The sequence below is a fragment of the Tachysurus vachellii genome, chromosome 22, assembly GCF_030014155.1.
Source record: "Tachysurus vachellii isolate PV-2020 chromosome 22, HZAU_Pvac_v1, whole genome shotgun sequence".
In the NCBI taxonomy this organism is placed as follows: Eukaryota; Metazoa; Chordata; class Actinopteri; order Siluriformes; family Bagridae; genus Tachysurus; species Tachysurus vachellii.
The window spans coordinates 10,143,148-10,163,538 of record NC_083481.1 but is presented as its reverse complement, the minus strand read 5'-3'; the positions used below and the strand labels follow the sequence as shown (position 1 = coordinate 10,163,538).

The 20,391-nt window shown below is 37.3% G+C and overlaps 2 protein-coding genes across 6 annotated transcripts; one reads left to right on the top strand and one right to left on the bottom strand.

The window, feature by feature from the left end:
• Positions 1–331: 331 nt before the first annotated feature.
• Positions 332–11,531, top strand: brpf3a (bromodomain and PHD finger containing, 3a). 5 transcript variants are annotated; one of them, XR_009647601.1, is made up of 14 exons: positions 332–592; positions 1,804–3,288; positions 3,426–3,579; positions 3,806–3,937; positions 4,520–4,648; positions 5,202–5,511; positions 7,332–7,607; positions 7,969–8,454; positions 8,642–8,723; positions 8,805–8,893; positions 8,977–9,044; positions 9,121–9,275; positions 9,867–10,865; positions 11,058–11,531. XR_009647601.1 is itself a non-coding variant. In XM_060858353.1 (14 exons), exons 2-14 carry the CDS (start codon positions 1,820–1,822, stop codon positions 10,048–10,050), a joined length of 3,366 nt encoding a protein of 1,121 aa, XP_060714336.1. In that variant the 5' UTR covers positions 332–592; positions 1,804–1,819; the 3' UTR covers positions 10,051–11,039. The 5 variants fall into 5 exon arrangements, 4 of the variants coding, with proteins under 4 accessions (XP_060714336.1, XP_060714335.1, XP_060714334.1 ...); XM_060858353.1 differs by lacking the exon at positions 11,058–11,531 and having other exon boundaries at positions 8,035–8,136; positions 8,239–8,454; positions 9,867–11,039; XM_060858352.1 differs by lacking the exon at positions 11,058–11,531 and having other exon boundaries at positions 7,969–8,136; positions 8,239–8,454; positions 9,867–11,039.
• An 875-nt stretch (positions 11,532–12,406) lies between these two features.
• On the bottom strand, positions 12,407–20,034 carry mon1bb (MON1 secretory trafficking family member Bb). Its single transcript, XM_060857835.1, has 4 exons — positions 19,102–20,034; positions 17,907–18,699; positions 16,586–16,733; positions 12,407–14,392 (listed from the first exon to the last, which is right to left on the bottom strand). The coding sequence occupies exons 1-4, from the start codon at positions 19,688–19,690 to the stop codon at positions 14,225–14,227; spliced, it is 1,698 nt and encodes a 565-aa protein (XP_060713818.1). The 5' UTR covers positions 19,691–20,034; the 3' UTR covers positions 12,407–14,224.
• Between the last annotated feature and the right edge of the window lie 357 nt (positions 20,035–20,391).

The window sequence follows — 20,391 nt, the reverse complement described above, 5'->3', positions numbered from 1 at the left end:
AATAATGGGAAAAAATAAGAGCTTGTCACTAAGAAGCCATTAAGCACAAATGTTAATCATCTCCTTTTTTACAGAAAACTTAATATAGAAGATTATACACTTTATAGAAGTCAGAACTACGTCAATGTCGTATTATTATTATTATGATCATCATTAAAAAAATGAAAGTCCTTCAGATTAAAAAATTTGAAGAAATTCAAGAAAAGATTTTTTTAATTATTTATTTGCACGCGCTCAAACATCGTTGGCTACTGGAATATGTGACGTCATTCAGCGTCTTGGCAGACCCAATCACAAGGCGAGTGGAGACTGGAGCGCTGTTTTTTTGTATTATTATTATTAAGGGGCGTATATTCAAGTCTATTTAATTACAAACCAACGCTTGTTGTAGCTCGGGCGCTGAGCTGTGTTTTCACGTGTATGTTTTGGAACATACAAGGAAACGTATAAGAATGTAATAGTGCACAAAAGGTCCAAATATAACATTTAGGGACGTTTTGCAGGAACCTCAGTGAACGGCTTGAGGAAGCCTCAGACGATCGACGACGCCTGAATATGACCAGCTTTCCTTGTACACAGTGATCAATAAAAAGTAAGTTTCCAGCTTTAACCGTTTCAGTGACCGATGCTCGTGTAGCTTCTTTTCTGATTCGTTCAAGAGACAAAATGCAGGCAAAGCGGCTCGTTTTCTTTAAAGTGAAACAGTGATCTAATACAGACGCGAATAACAAATCATTGTATTGTTGTTTTTCTATCGATCTTCCGGAATAAATAATAAATGCTGCATTCACACACAAAAATAAGGCATTTTCATCCATGTAAACTATCGGAGGCCAGATTGTGCTGTTAAAATGGCTAACTCTCACCACGGTCTCGTTGTAGGATTGGTGTTTTAGCCGCTCTGCAACCAAACTACGTCACCTGGTGGGAAGGAATCGCGTAGAGCTGCTTAGCAATTGGTCAAAAATATGCACGTGCGCCCCGTGTGTAATTCTGATTGGTTTGTCCGCGGCGAGATCTATTTTCATGATTACCTTCCGTTCAGGCTAAAATACCTTTCTGTAGCGATTCAAGACTCAAATCTTTACCTTTCGTTCATTCTTTTGGGTTCGTTCAAAGATGAATTCAGTGACCCTTTCCTCCAAGTTACAAACCTATTTTCTTAGATCTATAATACGGGTATTGTTTCAACGCAATACATTCATTTAAAAACGCCAGGTTTTCAATAGACACGATTTGTCTGATATTTTATAAAGAATTTATTACAATTTCCAGATCAAATCCACAAAGAGATCTGGTGATCTGTTTTTTACTGTTTGTTTGTTTTTTTCCTTCAAAGGAAGACATTGCAGTCAGTGCAGGCTAATTTTGAAAGTGGATACACGTAATTAAAAAAAAAAAAGTTTGTGGTTTGTTGAAAGGATGGAGAAATGAATGAACAATATAATTTCAGCTGTCATGTGAATAACAATTGTCAGTTTGTTTATTTCTTTGCTGTTGGGCACCCAAGAACCTGAATACGGCTCTCCACTTTTCTTCTCTGATGATGACTAATCAGCAAATTCATTCATTCACTAATGGGCAAATTCATTCTAACTATGTGACTTCCAAAAGTTTATGTTAAGCTTTAAACGTTAACATTTTTATTCTGTTTCAATACCTGTGTAAAGCTTCTTTGAGACAATGTGGATTGTTAAGTGTTATAAAAATAAATTGAATTGAAATTGGATTGAACTAGGCATTGGACCTCTGCTCTATAAGCTGATTTACACCAGTAATCACACTTTTATGCCTTTTTTTAAGGTATCAACATTTAAAAATGAAGAAGCTAAGAAGACAAAATTGTCAGATAGCATTCAAAAGAGGCAGAGGACGGAGCAGTTCCTCCAACCACACAGAGCAGCATATTCTTTTTCGCTCTCCCTCTCCATGTAGATTCAATTTCTCCATGTCCAGAGACACACTCACATATGCCCAGTCTCAAAAAATGGTGGAGGTAGAGCTTGAGGGGAGAGTTCATCGGATTAACATTTCTGACCCACTCAGAGTCATCACAGAGGATGAGATGCTGGCACAGGACCTAGCAGAGTGCAACAGCAATAAGGAGAACAGTGAGCAAATTGCAAGCTATGCTCAGAAGGACCAGACAGTCTCCTCACCTAAGAACAGGAGAAAAGACAGCAAACATAGTAATAGGGGCAGACGCTCCAGTGGCCAACAATACACCCACAACCATCACACTCAGTTAGTGAGCCCTCTTCCTAAGCCCAGCGTCCACAGGGTGGACACCTACGCGCCATCAGAGGCTTGTCCTCTTCCTGTGGCATACTATCGCTACATGAAGATGTCCCATGAAGAGCTGGAGATGAAGGCAGAGTATGACATGGATGAGGAAGACCTGGCTTGGCTGGAGATTGTCAATAAGAAACGTGTGTCTGACGGGCATGCCTCAGTCTCTCCTGACACATTTGAGTTATTGATTGACAGGTTGGAAAGGGAAGCCATTCTGGAGTCCCGTAGCTTAGCCTTGTCCCAGAGCCCCATCGATGAGGATGCTTTCTGCTGTGTGTGCCTGGATGACGAGTGCCTTAACAGCAATGTTATCCTGTTTTGTGACATCTGCAACTTGGCTGTGCACCAGGAGTGTTATGGAGTACCCTACATACCTGAAGGCCAGTGGTTATGTCGCCGCTGTCTGCAGTCCCCCTCCCAGCCTGTGGACTGCGTCCTTTGCCCAAATAGAGGAGGTGCCTTTAAACAAGCCAGTGATGGCCGCTGGGCCCATGTAGTTTGCGCTATCTGGATACCTGAAGTTTGCTTTGCTAATACAGTATTCCTGGAACCTGTAGAAGGTGTTAATAACATTCCCCCTGCAAGATGGAAGCTCACTTGCTACCTATGCAAGCAGAGAGGGAGAGGGGCATCCATTCAGTGCCACAAGGCCAACTGCTACCGTGCATTTCATGTTACCTGTGCTCAACGAGCTGGGCTCTTCATGAAGATTGACCCAGTGCGTGAGACTAGCAGCAGCCACACCACAGTCACTGTGAAGAAGACTGCCTTCTGTGGAAACCATTCTCCTCTTGGAGCACAAGTGGGGTACAGTGAAGAAGGTGGAGGATTTGTAGGAGGTAGGGGTCAAAGGTCATATACTTTAGGACCAACAGTTCAGGAAAACAAAAAGGGTTTGGTTACACAGCAAAAAAAGAAGACAAGAAAGAGTGCAGATGGTGTGTCACGGAAGTCAGCAATGCCTCTATTCCTTGTGCCCCAAATCCCATCCTACAGGTAAGACTACCTGCATTTCCTCTCACAGAATATCAACCTGTTTAAATTTTATGGCATTTTATGTACCAAAAAGAAAGCAATATTTATTTTACTAGATGTAAGGGGAATTAAAGCTTTATTTGCACTATATCTTACAGGCTTAATAAGATTTGCACAGGCGTGCCAGTACAGAGGAAGAACCAGTTCATGCAAAGGCTTCATAATTATTGGCTGCTAAAACGTCATTCTCGTAATGGAGTTCCACTCATCCGTCAGCTCCACTCACACCTACAGGTTCAGCAGACTGAAAAGGTCTGGGAACATTTAAAACTTTTGAATCTTCAGTTTTTGAATATGCACAAAGCTTCTCCTAATATTTATAGTAATTAAAAATATTTAGAAATTAAGTAGCCAACTTTGAATATGAAGCATATTATAAATATATTTGCATATTCATGTTATGATGCTTAATAAGCATCTGTATATTGTTTTTATTACCCTATTAACATGTAATATGCTGGGTGATGATTTGTTGCAGAGCAAGCCAGATTCCAAGGTGCAGGCATTGAGGGTAGAGCTGAAATACTGGCAGAAGCAGCGGCAAGACCTAGAGAAAGCTCGACTTTTAATTGAACTAATTCGCAAGAGAGAGAGGCTCAAACGTGAACAGGTGTACATGCATGCTTTTTACAGCAAGTTAATTAACTTAGAAGAGAAACTAAAGTCTCTCTGAGCATACAGTGAGTTTACACAACTATTTCAAGGAATCCAATAGATCTTAATTTTTAAGCTTTTTTTTTTATGTTTTTCTATTTTATTTTTAATAACATCTCCCTTTTTGTGCCTGTACTGGACACAAACAACTAAATTATTATGAGACATAATGGGGACCTTCACTGGATCAGCTGTTGCTACCATATTGTGGGTGATTGGGTGGAAAAAAGTAATCATAGCCTTCACTGTTCTACTTGCTAGATAAAGAAAAACTCCTTTAATTCTCTCTCATACTATGGGTAAAGAAGTCATAGGTTTAAAACTTGGCTAGAATGGCTAGATTCAGAGATTTTAAACATTCCATTCGGAGTCTGGGACCGTTTTTGTCCTACCTAGAACTTGTATATTGTATCTGTATGTTATCAGGCAGATCTTTCTTCTCCATCATATGTCCAAGATATCATGATGTACACTATGTCATGATTTTCTTTGCTTAAGAAAAATTTTCTTATATATTCCCCTTTTTTGCATGTGGAAGCTGAAACTGCAGCAGGTGACACTGGAGCTCCAGCTCACTCCGGCCTTAGTACTGCTGCGCTCTACTCTGGAGCAACTGCAAGAGAAAGACAGCACTTGCATCTTCATTTCTCCAGTCAATTTGTCTGAGGTAAATACAGGTTGAAAGAAGAACAGCAGCTAGTTACACTAATTTAACTCTCAGCTCTACATACATTAGTTTGACTGAAGATTGTCCTATATTGGTGCATTAAAGATCCCATGTCCCAAAACTAGTTTGTGCCCATGTCTCACCATTTCATTAGTGGAAAATGCTGCATTGGCTAATGCTTGTAATTTGGATTTACTGACCTCAGACTAGGAGAAGTAACACCAGTAACAGTAAATAAAATATCAGTTCAGATTACTTAATGTAATGGTTCATTTTTGTTTTCATGTTGTCTCAGGGAGTTTGTCTTCACCACTGTCACCTCTGGCTTGTTCGTTAGAGAAATATATATATTCACTTTTGTATGATGCTGCTTTCTGATGTACATTGTTAAAAGTCATACATTAAAATATTTAATTGGATATTAGTTATGACTTATGTTAAAAGAAAGGCCCAAAGACCAACTTTTGTTCAAATGGTGCAACTGGCTGCTGGGCAACAGGCTGTTAAAAAATAAAGTGAACAATTTTTCTGACTGCTTCTTTCTGTTACATAGGTTCCAGATTATCTGGAGTTTGTTTCTGAGCCCATGGACTTCTCCACCATGCGTGAGAAGCTGGAGGCACATAAGTATTGCTCTGTGGCAGATCTGGAAGCTGACTTCAACTTAATGGTGTCAAACTGCCTGCGGTACAATTCCAGTGACACAGTGTTCCACAAAAGTGCCATGCAGCTCAAGGAGGTGGGTGGTGCCATCTTGCGACATGCCCAACGCCAGGCTCTCAGAATAGGCTTCGACCTTTCCACAGGGATGCATCTTCCAGATGCCAGCAAAGTGAATTCCAAACAGTCCTGCTGGGGCAAGGGTAAGAAGGATGTAAAGTCTTCTCCAGCACTTTTTAAAGCTTCTCAATTGGGTTAAGGTCTGCACTGTATGGTGGGAAGATCCATGTGTAAATATGATGTCTCATGCTCCTTGAACCACTCTTTCACAATTTGAGCCTAATGATTATTTACGAGCCTTTCATTATTAAACATAGTTGTGAGTTCTGTTGTTTTTTCTGATTTGATTTCACCAAAAGTTTAAGTGATCTTTTTTTCAACCATGTCTTCCCCAAAGATGATGGTTCACTACTGTCCTTCCATGTTTCAATAATGTGTTGGACAGTTCTTAAGCCAATTTTTGGCATGATAAGTTACACTCCAGAGGAAAGCTAAACACTCTTGTTTTACTCAAAATGAGTTATGGTCTGCTATTTTTGATGAAAATACAATTGGCTGAATCATAGAAATGTAGGATTAAGATCTTGTGGTTAGTTGAACTGAGATTGCGATTTTTTAATGATTAATTGTGCAACTCTACTCCTTAACTGTTTTATTTATATATGTTGTAATTTGACCCATCTGAAACAGAGTATTTAGGCATATCTTTCGACATGTATAAAAAATTAGATGCTACTCACTACATCATTTAGGGTTACATAACTTGTTGCCAGCTGAAATATATTCATCACTGTAGTATTTATCCAGTGGAAGGCTCTTACCTATTAGCTTAGTTAAATCCAGGTGGTGACAGGTATGTGTATCAAGTTCATGAAAAGTCTCCAGATGCCCTGAAGAAAGTGAACACCTGACCTGATCACATGGGTGTGTTGGCCACAAAGTTGAAATCTCCCAATTTTCTAGAATGTCAATTTATTTTGTTACTTTAATATGTCACTTTCCCTTAACTGGAGTTTCAGCCTAGCCCAAATCGGTTCCAGTATTGCAAAATCAAGCACCATAAAGGCCCAACATTGGTGCATGACCTCACTTATATTCTTTTGACTAAATGGGAAATTTTCCCAGCATTATTCCAAAATTTAGTGGAAAACCATTCCAGAAGAGTGATGGTGGTTATAGCAGCACAGGTGGAGGCAAAATGTGATGTGCCATGTAGTGTGTCTAAACAAGGGAACTGTCATTAAAATGTCTTTCCCAAATCAGTGTAAGAATGCCATCTGCATCTCCCCCTCCCGATCCACCAGAGGGAACTGTTGCCACAGATTTGAGCACTTTTGGGTAATTTCCTGCCATTGGGGACTTTAAAACCGGCGTTTTCTCATAGCATGTTGCAAATTATTGTTGGTTCCTTTTTGTTACATTTATTGAAAGATCAAAAAAAAGTTTGCTGGACACACTACCAAAATATTCGAGTAAATATTCAAATGTGCAAAGCTCAGAGTCTGCTTTAGCTATGTGGAGGAGTGGCTCTGTATAAAAAAGCGGATTTCTTTTATGAATTTTGTATAGAAGTAAGGTCTTCAAGTTCAGTAATTTCACTGATGGTAAACAAACCTTTCTGCCATGCTTTCTTTCTAAAGCTGAAGGAAAAACTTCAAGCACTTTTGTGAAAAACAAATAAAAAAAAAATAGGAAAAAAGATGGTTTATCTTTCATTTTTTACATCACAAAAAATATTAACAGTGATGTGTAGACATTTTATCTGCACTGTATTTGCCTCTAAATAGGGCAGAGCCTATTAAAAGCATGGTTGCTATGAAAGGATGTGTAAGGGTAATGAGTTAAACTACTGTGTAAGCTATTAAAATGTTTCATTTTAACAATAAAAATGTTTCTAAATCTCACTCAGCACTAGCAAATATTTCTGACCATTAGTTTTTTTTTCTGTAATTTCTCTATATAGTGGATGTGCTTCTGGATCCTAGAAACAGATTTCACATGTCTCCAAAGGAACAGCTGAAGCATCTGCTTGAAAAGCTGGACATGGTGACATCCATGTGTGCCAGCGGAAGACGCACAAAACAGCTGCGACTGCTGCGAAGGGAAATAAACAGTATTCGGCACAAGCTCCGCAACCAGCGGCGCACTTCACGATTGCTCGGTGGTAACATAAAAAATGAAGACAAACATGAGGAGGAAGGGTGGAACCAAAATATTAAATATGCAGCATCAATTCCAGGTGCTCCATACCATTGAAATCTTCCAGTTGTCCATAAATTTTACATTTATATTTATTTCCCAAAATAAGGTCATGAAACCATAAGGCATTACTTGATTTAAAGATGTCATAAATGTCTCCTCTTTAGTTTTAGTCTTGTATTTTGCTAATAAAATAATATTCCTTTAAATATGAACTTTTTTTGTGTGTTTTTATATAGTTTGAAATGTTACCTGGAGTAAAACTAGTCACTCTTAAAAGAAGAGTGTTACATGTTATTTGTCCTTGCCAGACTTTTTAGATCAGCAATTTAAAGTGAACTAATAGTAGCCAGCATTTGCCCCTGTTTTTTTTGTCTGTTTGTTTTTGTTTTCTGGTTCAGAGTCCAGAAATTCTACACATCAAAAAACTCAAGAGTCCACGTGTCTCACCTCCTCTCCTTTACCAGGCGATGCCCCACCAAATGATTCAGTCTTCGGCCTGGAAACAGGAGGAATGACCACCCAGGGTCAGTTTTATGAACAGCAAGGAAGCAGAGGCCGGGGCAGAGGTAAAGGCAAGGCAAAAAATCACACTAAGACTCCTGCCCATACAGAAATAGATAATAAACTTCACCTGAAGGAACGACACACTCTGGCCATATCCTCTCTAGATGGTTCACCTTTTATGCCCAAGCTGGGTGTAGGCCGCCGCACATCAATACTATTCAAGAAAGCTAAAAATGGAGACAAACTGGCCAAAAGCAAGCTATTTTCACTTCAGAACAGAGTCAGTGCTGACCAACTAAGTGAACAACTGCCAGATCATAGATCTCAGACAAGCCTGCTTTGCACACCACCAACCTCAAAATCCACTTCCAAAGAGAATGGTATGCAAAAATTCTGCTTGTTTTTTTACTTTTTTTTTAAATTGTTATTATAGTTATTTACACACACACACACACACACACACACGTACAATATACTTTAAAAGTACTATATATGTGTATGTTGTTTGACTAAAAGTTATTATGATTTGTTATATAACTTGTCTATTTTTCACTATTTAAATTTCAGGCTTGACAAAAGGTCTTAAAAACCAGAACAATAGTGTTCCAGAGTCAGAGAGCTGCTCTACTTCTTATCAAAACAACATCAGGTAAGGGACACTTACAATTAATGTGCAGGCAAGATATAGTGAAAATATTCACTCTTTTTTTATTACCTTTTCCATAAATAGTTCTTCACCTCCCAGACTCAGTCAGTGCAAACCATCTTTAAACAAGGTCCCAGCAGGAGTGGGAGAGAACACACAGAAGTCTGATTCAGGTAGATACCGACACAAAGTACATCTTTTTACACACATTTGGAATAATGATAATTTTATATAGTATCTGATCATTCCCAAACAGTGACAAACCTGGAGCCGCTCAGCTTGGTTTGGGCTAAATGCAGGGGCTATCCATCATATCCTGCAATGGTACACTTTTCTGTTACAGTCATTCTTTTATTAAGTTAAATCAGCCACTTGTTCTAATCATGCTGGTTTTCTGCAGACAATAGATCCTGACATGCCTAAAGAAGGAATCCTTCCTAATGGCATTGTAATCCCAGTACCACCTCAAGATGTGCTGAAACTAGGTCAGCGCATACAGGTGGAGACTGAAGACAAGCTATTCCTTGTCCTGTTTTTCGACACAAAAAGAACTTGGTAAGCAATGCAACACCTAAGCTATAAAGTTTTGCATGATCAGATGTAAAAGTGACATACAAACATTATGATTTATGAAACCTGGAGTGGATGTGAAATTGTTCCCATATGCAAACTTGTGTGCGCTCACGTTTTTGTAAATTTTTGGTATTTGGAATTTTTTCCTGTTAAATGTGCAAGAGTGACTGAAGAAATTAATGAAATTGAAAGAAAACACTTAACACATCTGTGGGTGAGGTCTCCTAACAAACAACACGTTTCCTCATTTCAAACCTATATTTTATTTCATTTCACTCTGGTGTTGTTGACTAATATCTTTTACCCGAGTTAAAAGTTGAGTTGAGCTCCATGCCACTCCATGTTTTCACACTAAAGATGGCTGAATGAACACCAACAGACAATCACTGTTATTGTACCCAAACTGTGTGAAGTCTCTTTCATACTGATTCATCTGGTTTGTTGTGTTTTTTTTTTTTTAATTGCTAACCTTTAAAAGTTTGGGTTTATTTAATTTGCATAGAAAAGGCTTCAGGTCCTCAGAACAGGTATTTTGTATTTAACCTAAATGGTTTTCCCTCTATTACCCAACAGGCAGTGGCTACCAATGGGCAAACTCCATCCAATGGGAATCGATGACACTGTGGATAAACGTCACCTGATGGAAGGCAAAAAGCCGAATGTGCGCAAGTCTGTACACACGGCATATGAGCGAGCAATGAGGCACCTCAGCCGTGTGCATGAAAACATGAACTTCAGGCCACCCTCTTTCATTTAAATCACTTCACAGTGAGATACAACTCAAAAAGACTGTTGTGTAGTGGTCGAAAGTGAATCCTTAGAAATGCATGTAGATCTTTTATTTTACGTGTCAGAATGATAACTTATATTCTGTGAAAAGAAGTTGGCTATAGTTTTCTCTTGCGATTAAAAATGTGCTGACCCATCTATAAAAAAGTAAAACTAAATTCTCAGATATCTGCACTGAATGTCACTGGTTACATTTAGGCTTACATGCAGCCCTGGATCATGTTTTTGTTGAGAGAGAATTAAAAAAAGGACCCTATCAAAAGTAGATTAAAATGTTTAACTGACAAGCATGCTGTATTTTACAAATGCAAAACTTTAACTGATTTATGTGGATTGATGCAATGTGCAGATAAATGAAGAGATAAATGCCAGCAGAGATTAGTGTGTGTGTATATATATATATATATGTGTGTGTGTTTGTGTGTGTGTGTGTCTGATTTGTGAGTGTATGTGTGTTTATCAGCCATAAGCCATAACATTAAAACGTCCACCCTGGGTCCACCTTGTGCCTCCAAAAAATCTCTGATACACCGAGGCACTGAGACTTCACATGTTGTGAGATTGGACCCTCATTGAATTGACTTGTTTGCACAGAACATCCCATATATGCATGTATGGACTGAGATCTGGGGAATTTGGAAGCCAAGTTTCACATATTGCTCAAACCATTTCTGAACATTTTTTGCAGTGTGGCAGGCACATTATCCAGCTGGAAAAAAGCCCACTGCCATTATGGAATACCATCACAATGAAGGGGTGTACTTTATCTGCAACAATATTTAGGTAGGTGGTACATGCATTCTTCCTAAAGTGCATCTTTGTGCCATTTCTTACCCCGGGTAAGCAATGTGTATACCCCAATTGTTCACATGATGAAAAACCTTCCTGTGAAGCTGCTTTGAGACAATATCCATGGTTAAAAGTGCTAAAAAAATAACATTGGATTGAATTGATGGTTGCTCATGCTTATTGTAGGTACTTTTGGCAGTGGCCAGGTGTCAGCATGGACACGCTGTTGAATCAGTGGCTACACAGCAAGCTCTGATGTGTGTTTTGGATACCTTTCTGTCATAGAAAAAGCTTTTCAGCAATTTGTGCTACAGTATCTCTTCTGTTGGATCATGGGCTAGCCTTGCTCCATGTGCAACAGTGAGCCTTCAGATCCATGATCCTTTAACTGGATCATTAGTTGTCCTTATTTGTATCTTGTAAGTATTATCCATACATACTAGGAACACCTCTCAAGACCTGCTATTTTGGAGATGTGCTGATGCAGTCGTTTAGACAGTCAGGCAGATCCTTCCACTTACACATTTTTTTTTGCTTTCAAAACAACTCTGATGATTGACTGTTATCCCAATATAACCTTTATGTTATGGCTTATTGGTGTGTACGTATGTATGTATACACTCTTAAGATTTGATATGTGTTTATATTTGTATGTATGTGCGTGTATACATTTATATATATATATATATATATATATATATATATATATACATTTTTATATATATATACATATATATTAGAGCTAGGCTGTTTAAAACCTTTAACATGCAAATATGTTAATGCAAATGTATTACTTTCCACCTCCTATACTTGATATTGACAACTGAACTACATTAATAGATTTGTTGTTTTTATGACTTCATTATTTGAGAGAACTTTTTAATCTCAAAATTTACAAATCATGGATTAGACAGATTTTGGGAAAGACACTGTTTCTGTATATATTAAAGCATGTATGTAGATGATGTTCATGTGTTTTTAAAATCTAAAATGTAAATGTAAAGTACTGTGAAAAATTGTACATTTCATTTTAATTTATATTGTGTGGTTACAATTATTTAATAATAATTAAGGACGTTACATATATAACAATGCTCTGCAAGGCATTATAATATTTAGATAGCATTGCATATAGTCAGAAAAGTAAGTAGGTCCATAGATCATGTATATAAAGTAAAACAGACAAAAAGTGTTATTGTAAAATAAGCTCAATGTGCCAGAGCAGCCTGAAAGGAAATAAATACACTGTTTTTTGATATTTTGCCCCAAGTGTTTTTTAAGAGAATGCCTCAACTCATGGAAACTGAACAATGTTGTGTTACACAATGTCCTCACTATATGGATTTGAGCAAATATATTAAGATGCAAATTTGAAATTGAAATGTATTATTCTTAACAGTCAAATCATTGTTTGTGGCAAGCCATGTGCCCAAACAATGAAAAAAAAGTAAATATTATTGTATCTGAACATTTACTTGAGTGCCACCATCTTCTGATTTTCTCCCGTTACAAAAAACCACAACACAACCAAAACACAAATGTCACTGTTTTTACATGCCAGTAAAATGAAATCACACTAAAAAGTGATACAATGACATAATACACACCAGCAAATTCTAAGACTAGATACCGTAATAAAAAATTAAATAAATGAAAACCCAGATACCTTCATTTTACAGTACAAGATGATTTACCAAGAAAATTAAATTTGTTGCAAGGCAGTCTTCAAGGAGTACATTTACAAAACTATCTGAAATAAATTTAAGTAATTTAATAATGGGAAAACAGACAAATCTTAAAAGTGCAATAAATTAACAATCAGGTATGACATGCATGCAATGGTACTTTTAAAGGTTTTTAAGCTATTTCATAAACCTAGTAACAGAGTTTTTAAACACTACATAATTTTAATATTACACAATTTAAATTTAATCTAGCATGTTTCTTGTTTGATTGGAAGAACAAAGTTCATGTCTGCTCAAAAATCACTCGTCACTTTATTAATAAATATTTTTAATCTGAGCACCTTCATGTAATTTTTATAAGCTATATATGTCAATGCACATATGCATGTGCTGATCAAACTTTGCCTAAAATAATTTTTTTTCTGGTAATTTGATTTTCATATTTTGCTGAGCAAACTAATATCAGATTCTTGCATGTCCAAAATAAATAATCACATTAGTTTTTATATAAACTCACTCCTTCATTTTATGGCCATTGCAGTTAGACAAAAATTAAACAGAAAAGCTTGCGCTAAGAAAATAACTTTGTAAAGTTTTAATGCCTTTTACCCGTATACATAAGCTACAACAAGCACAGAAATGAAACTTTGATCTATTTACCCCATAAAACATTTTTTTTTAAATATTTGTGATGTTTCAAGTTATAGTATGATAAACACATTAATCTTTCAGAAGCATTACCTTAAAAACACAATGATAGGGGAGGCATATTTTAACCAGCTCTAAAGTTTGGTACTGTGGCAATCACAGAAACCTCACAACAATACAACATAATTCTATGTAATCCAATTTTTTAATGTCCAGATGGCCTCCATTTTCTGTGTTTATGCAGCTCAATGTTGAGCAAAAGAGTACAGGTCAAAAAGGTATCATTCCTATTTGTATATTGTTTGATTAGACACTTTAGTTAAAGCCCATTTCCTTTTACCTACAAAACAGCTGGCAGGTGAAGTATTATAACTAATATACTCTGTGATAAAGGAATTATTTAATATTTTGTGTCAATATAACATCATGTAGGGACAATAATATTGTCTTTTGTTGATGCTGATATTGCACAATCCCTCTTGGTGTCAATTTAAAAATTCTTTTTTTAATTTTTGAATTTGCCAAGTGTCAAACAGCTTGATTTTACAGAACACCGACATAGAAAAGAGAATATAAACACACACACACACACACACACACACACACACACACACACACACACACACACACACACACAAATATATATATAGTTTGGACAAATCTTTGAATTACACACTGCCACTATTTAAATATTCAAATTAAGCTGATGTTAATCAGGAAACATAGTTTTTTTTCAGCCCCTGTGCTAATAAAGTAACTTCAGCATTTGAAATAGGGATAATATGGAAACTAGTGCCTCAGTTATTTGATGCATGATCATTTATGTACAAAATCCAATAAATGTGTTTTTCGTTATTCAAAGACATTAAGTTAGGACAAAATGAATAAAGTAAAACTCCAGTGCTGCTGAGGTATTGGGCAGAATATAGTGTGCAGCATGCTCCATATCCATCTGAGTTCTTAGTGTCAGTTCTAACACAGAGGATGTTGTTATTAGCATATTTCATCTGAGCACCACTCTTAGCTTTTGCTTGCATTGGGTGTGGTTGAGTACTTCGGGGGATATCGTATAAAAAGACGGTCTTCCTCCTTCTTCACCCACCGCAGAAGTTTTGTAATAGCATTGATAGCACAGGACTTTGTTACAAGAGGGCTAAAGCAAGTATACAGCTCAAATTTGGTTGTGACCTGCAGTGAAAAAAATGTAAATCACTCACTTAATCGGTTTACATTTATCAGCAAAAGTATTATGCTGAAAGTGATGTTAGTCAATTACAGAAAAATGACTATTAGAATCATAGATATAGAATAAGACACAGCAGACTGTGAAGAGGAATTACTTACCACCCTGAAGTGGATTATTTTCCTATAACAGCCAATTTCAAAGCATTTTATTCCTTTTATACAACAAGGATTTGACAACTTTTTTATTTATTTATTTATAAATAAACTGTCCATTTATAGGTACATTTAAATGTTATGGAACAGTCAAAAACAGTTTCTGTTACTTCCTCTCACTCATGTTATAGCAGTAGTTCCCTCGGCATCCATTCATTTTTCCTCTTTCTCAAGACGTTACTGAGGATCAACTTGTGGGATCAATAAAGCATCCACTTATGAAAGAAAGGCCGCTGGAATACCGTTGCCACTTAGAGGTGAAACTGATGTATATTAATGTTTGCTGTTACATGTTAATGTAACATGAATGCCCAGGTTTCCCAGCAGAACATTACCGTGCATCACACTGCGTCTGCTAGCTAGCCTTCTTCCCATAATACATCTAGTGCCATCTCTTCTCCAATTAAGTGATGAGCCACTCCAAGTGGTTCAACAGACCAGGCCTTGGCAATTGAAGAAGGCCTGGTCTGTCATATCCAAAACAGCAGGTCTTGTGGAGTGTTCCTCATTTGATGGGCGTACAAGGCTAATTGGTGCGGGTCAGGAGCGAAGGCTAGTCTATCTTGTCTGTGGGACAAGTACACCCATCAAATGAGGAACACTCCACAAGACCTGCTGTTTTGGATATGCTCTGACCCAGTCATCTAGCCAACACATTTTGGTCCTTTTCAAAGTCACTCATATCCTTACACCTATTTTCCAGCTTGCAACACAACTTCAAGGACTGTCTCTTCACTTGCTTCCTAATATTTCCGACATCTTTACAGGTGCCATTGTTATAAGATGATCAATGTAAATCAACGTAAAGTCCAGAGAGCTGGACCAGGGAGATAAGCATTTTGAGGCTGAGACAATAGGGAAAATCAAACACAGCCATTGCACAAGCATTGTAAATAGCCAATACAACACTTTTGAATGTTCTGAAAAACAAATAGATCACTGCTGTTCTAAAAAAACGAACAGTAAACCGGTTGGTCAAGGAATACAACTAGCAGTTGATGACAAACATTGTGAGGGCTATTTAGAAAAATACAAACACAACAGCCAGTGAGATCACAAACAACCTCCACAGTGCTGGTATCTAATATAAAGGGAAATGTCAAAATGTAAAGAAATAAAGGGTCTGATCGTGATCCAATATATAAGTACTCATGTCACAGGAAGCATTCTGGCTTGGGCTTGCAAGACTGTCATTTAAGATTGATTGAGCCTGTTACAGGAGCAATGTAACTCATGATGGTAGCAGGAGAATGAATTGAGGAGTTTACAGAAACATGCTATCTGCCTGGATGAACATCATGCAGTGAAACAATGAGCCAAAACACACTGCCCACACAAAGGACTTCATCAACGGAAAAAGTGGAAGGTTTTAGAGTATCCAAGTAAATCAGCAAACGACTAACATGCCTTTCACCTCCTGAAGAGGAGACTTAACTCCCCAAATCTGAAGCTGCAGTACAAGCATAGAAAAGCATAACAAATTAATAATGTAGTAAAATAGTTTGGTGATGTCTCTGGGTTGCTTGCTGGATGTAGTTATTGCAAGTAATTTACATTACTTTGTTTCACATAGAAATTAGGTGGTCTGCCAACGGATGTGGCAAGTAACATATCTGAATACAAATATCAGGGAATGAAAGCTGAAATTCAATTATTTCATAATTGTTCAATCAATCAGTGCCTTTGGTATATTGCAAAAACTATATAATTGGCCTCGTAGTTATAATACTTTTGGAGGAAAATGTACATAATGACTGGCTCTCAGATATTTTGATGACGGCTAATCTCCCATGCAGTCCACCACCCCACCCTCAATTGTTCATTATTTTAAACTGTCAGAGCTGCTGTTATAGAAAATTAATCCACAGTTTCTGTTTCATAAATTCACCAGAGATGAACAGAGCAGTAAAACACAAAAGGCAAAACAATAACTGGACTACATGAGACTTTATAAAAGTGACTAGACCAACATGTTCATCATACCCAAGCCAGCAGGGTTTCTCGCAACCCCACATGGTAGATGAGTTTAAGAGGGCGTGAAGTGTTGTGTATCCGGCCATGCATTTCTCTGTAAAGGTCCAGCAGCCTCATCTTCTCTTCCTCACTATCGTAAGGAGCTTCCAACTCTGGGCTAAGAACCACAAGCAAACAGAAATGTGATCCAAGTGTACAGGATATGCATGGCAAACCATGGCAAAATATTGGCAAAAAACTGCCATTAGCATTATTCATTTTAACCATAAACAGGCATAGTACAGTCTGGATAAATCTAATCTTGTGAGAAGTCACTAATGGCAGAAATGTACAAATTGTATGTGATTATGGCTAGACACATTCCAAAGCAGCTAAAAGGTATAATCCCAAGAACAAGAAAGCAGTGTATAGGAGCACACAAGCTATAATTTATATATAATAATAATAATAATATTATTATTATTGTTATTATTATTATTATTATTATTAATAATAATAATAATAACAATAATAATAATAATAATAATAATAATAATTTATTAATTTATAATTTATTAATAATAAATAATTGTTTATTATTATCATTATTATTATCATTATTATTATTATAATTATATTGTTTGTACAAATTTTGTGAACACTTGACCAGCAAACCTAGTTTGTGAGCCTTTTCCAAACATTTGACACAATTGTAAGGGATAACTTTGTATGATGTAGTATTACAATTTCCCTTCTTGCTAAGGGGTCTAAAAGAAATTCCAGCATAACAATGCCCTGTGCATAAAGAGCTGATCTTGAAGACATGATTTGCCATGGTTGGAGCAAACGGACTGGTGTGACCTGTTCAAAGCCCTGACCTCAACCCATATGGGTGTTACAGTCAGGTGTCCACAAACTTATTGCCATATACTGAATTTTTACATAACACATCAGTAAGTGCAACACTAAAAAAAATGCACAACACTTCTAATGCCAGTAAGAACACTGAAAAATAGTTTAGAAAGTTGAGAGAAAGCTGGTCAATACAAATTACTGACTATACAGTGAGTCAACCCCCTTCAAAACAATCCAACTTTGTTGCTTTGCAGCCTGAAATGAAGACGATCACAATTTTAGATTTATCCAGCTGTATTTACTCTTATAACATCCAAGTGAAAAATATAACAGCAACCTGGTCAGAAAGGATGCTTTTCCATACTCACTTTAGGTTCTATAATAACTTATTATAATACATTGAAACAAGTTATTCATTCAGAAACAGATAAATTAAGTTTCATTTAAGAAAAAGAATAATTAGCAGTTTCTTTTTATAATTTGACTTGAGTTTTACCTGGTGAACTGTGTCAGCTGATGGTGGTTGTCTGGAACATCAAAAGGCTTGTACATAAAGTGCCGGAGATCAGACACTCCCACCTGACTAACGCTGTAGGACTGAGCTTTGGCAATGGAGGTCAGAGCATTTTGGGCCTGCATGGCTTCCTCAATCTTTCTCTTGCATGCTGACACTTCATAAAATGCCTCATTGTCTGTGGAAAGCAGCAGCAGGCACACAGTGCACTCAGGTTGGTCCAGGTAAGAGATGTAGGCGTAAAAATAACAGTCAGGATTAAAGCTGGGGAGGCAGATTGGTGTCCAGATCTCACCAGACTGGAATGCGGATGAGGCACCAATAAGGTTCAGCAGCAGGTGAAGGTCAGCAGGATCTAGCTTGGCATCCTCAATCACCATCTTCTCCTGCGCAATGGTCAGCAGTTGGTTCTTGGCAATGAGGATAGAGAATACTAGGTTGGGAGTGATGGCTTTCTGAAGTATCTGGCTAAGAGAGTCCCTGAATGAAGAGGCAATAGGTAGACAATGCACAGCTGAGAGCAAGAAACTAGGGTCAAAGTCAACCAGGTTTAATAAACCATCTAGGATCTTCTCTGAGCCAACTAGCAAGCGTCGCAGGTCATAGTTCTTCTTGTGCTGAAATATGCGGGTGATGCTGGCTTGGGTGAGCATGCTCACAATCTGGTTATAGACATAAAGCAGTTCATTGCGTAGCTGCTGCTCAGACTGACGGGTGCTAGAGACAGAGACAAGCACCAGAGGCCCCTGCTGCATGAAGACCACTGTATGCTCATCTACAGCACAAAATTGTCACATAGAAGGGTTAAAACTGTAATTAACTATGAAACAGTAACATCATTTAAAATCAATTCACCTGCTGTCCCACATGATATGATGGGAAGGCAAAGATCTGATATTTGAAACCACTGAATCTGCTATGATACAATACGACATTATTCGATTTATAAGTATTATAAAACATATGTTCAATATGTGACCAACTTTGTTCAACATATGGGGAAGTCTGTCATTAATTTGCAAATGGCATAAATAAGGACTGCTATAACTGTTACATGCAAATCACCTCAAAGGTTTTACATGATAATGTATAAATATTGAATATTTTATTCTTTATATATTGCTTTCATTTATGATTGTTGCATTTACTAATTTCATTCCGTATAGAAGATCAATACCTGAGTAAACAGAACGAATGACATTGTCCCCACTCTGAATGAAGGACACCAGAGCCATCATGACACCCATGGTGGAGGACAGGGCTTCTTCGCTGCCATAGCGGGAGTAGATGGGCTTCCCAGCCTCACTCAGAACAAACACATGCTTCCTGTGCTGTCTCCAGGTCTCTGCAGTCACATCCTCATCCCAGTGAGTAGAAGCCTCTAGAGGAGTTTCTAAGATAGGGGGAGAAATTCTCTTGCCTACATCCTGATCTTTTAGATTTCCTCGAGCTAACACGGTCACAACAAATTCCCCTGAATCTTCATGGCTGTTGTCCTCCAAATCATTGACAGTTTCTGATCCATCAAACACAACAGCCTCTTCATTTTGCATGTCCACATGGAGATCATTAGGGTTTGAACTGTTTTCTGACAGTTTGTCTATCAGCTTTGTCTCTTTACTTCTATCTATTCTTGGGAGAGTAATGAGATCTTCCACCTCTGTGATACTGTCTATAATATGTTCAGTTTGCATTTCATGTTCATCCCTCTGACGTAATGATGTGACAACAGGTGTGTCCATGGTTTCCATCTCATTAATATTCATATTCAGATTCCACTTATTTATGTCAACATAACAGAAAGTGAGGAAACGAAGGAGAAATATTACCTAAACAAACGCTAATCGGTTAGGAAAACGAGTGCAGACTGAGAATCCATCCAAACCCATCAATCTATAAACATTTTACTGACAAATAAATGAAGAAATGAAATAGATTACAGGCTAAATAGTTAGCATTGTAGCTGCATGCTAACTTCTACCTAGCCTAGCATCCAGAGACTTTTAAATCTCTCAGGTCAATTAGTTTACTCAACATACTGTCTAGATAAGGAGATATAATAGCCGAATGTACTAGGATAGGATTTCTTTTGTATCTAAACAAAACAATCTTTCATTAAGAAGTCGTACCGGTGATGTTTTCGTTGAACAGTTGGTCCTGCCCTCCTCCTGCACTGCACATGCGCACAACGTTGTAGTTATTTCCGTGTTCCTACAAAGCATGATGGCTGTTCCCTTTCTTTCTAATAGACGTAAAAGAAAGCAAACATTTTTTATTTTATCAAAACTATCGGACTTTTACAAGGCTATATTTATATATAAAATAGTAACATAACATAAAGGAAAGATTATATATATATATATGACATTGCATTTTGTTGTCTGTTGTCATTTGTTATTTAAGCAATAAAAAATTCAATTGTTTTTAATGATAATAGACGTTTTTTAATGCTTATTGAATCATCAAT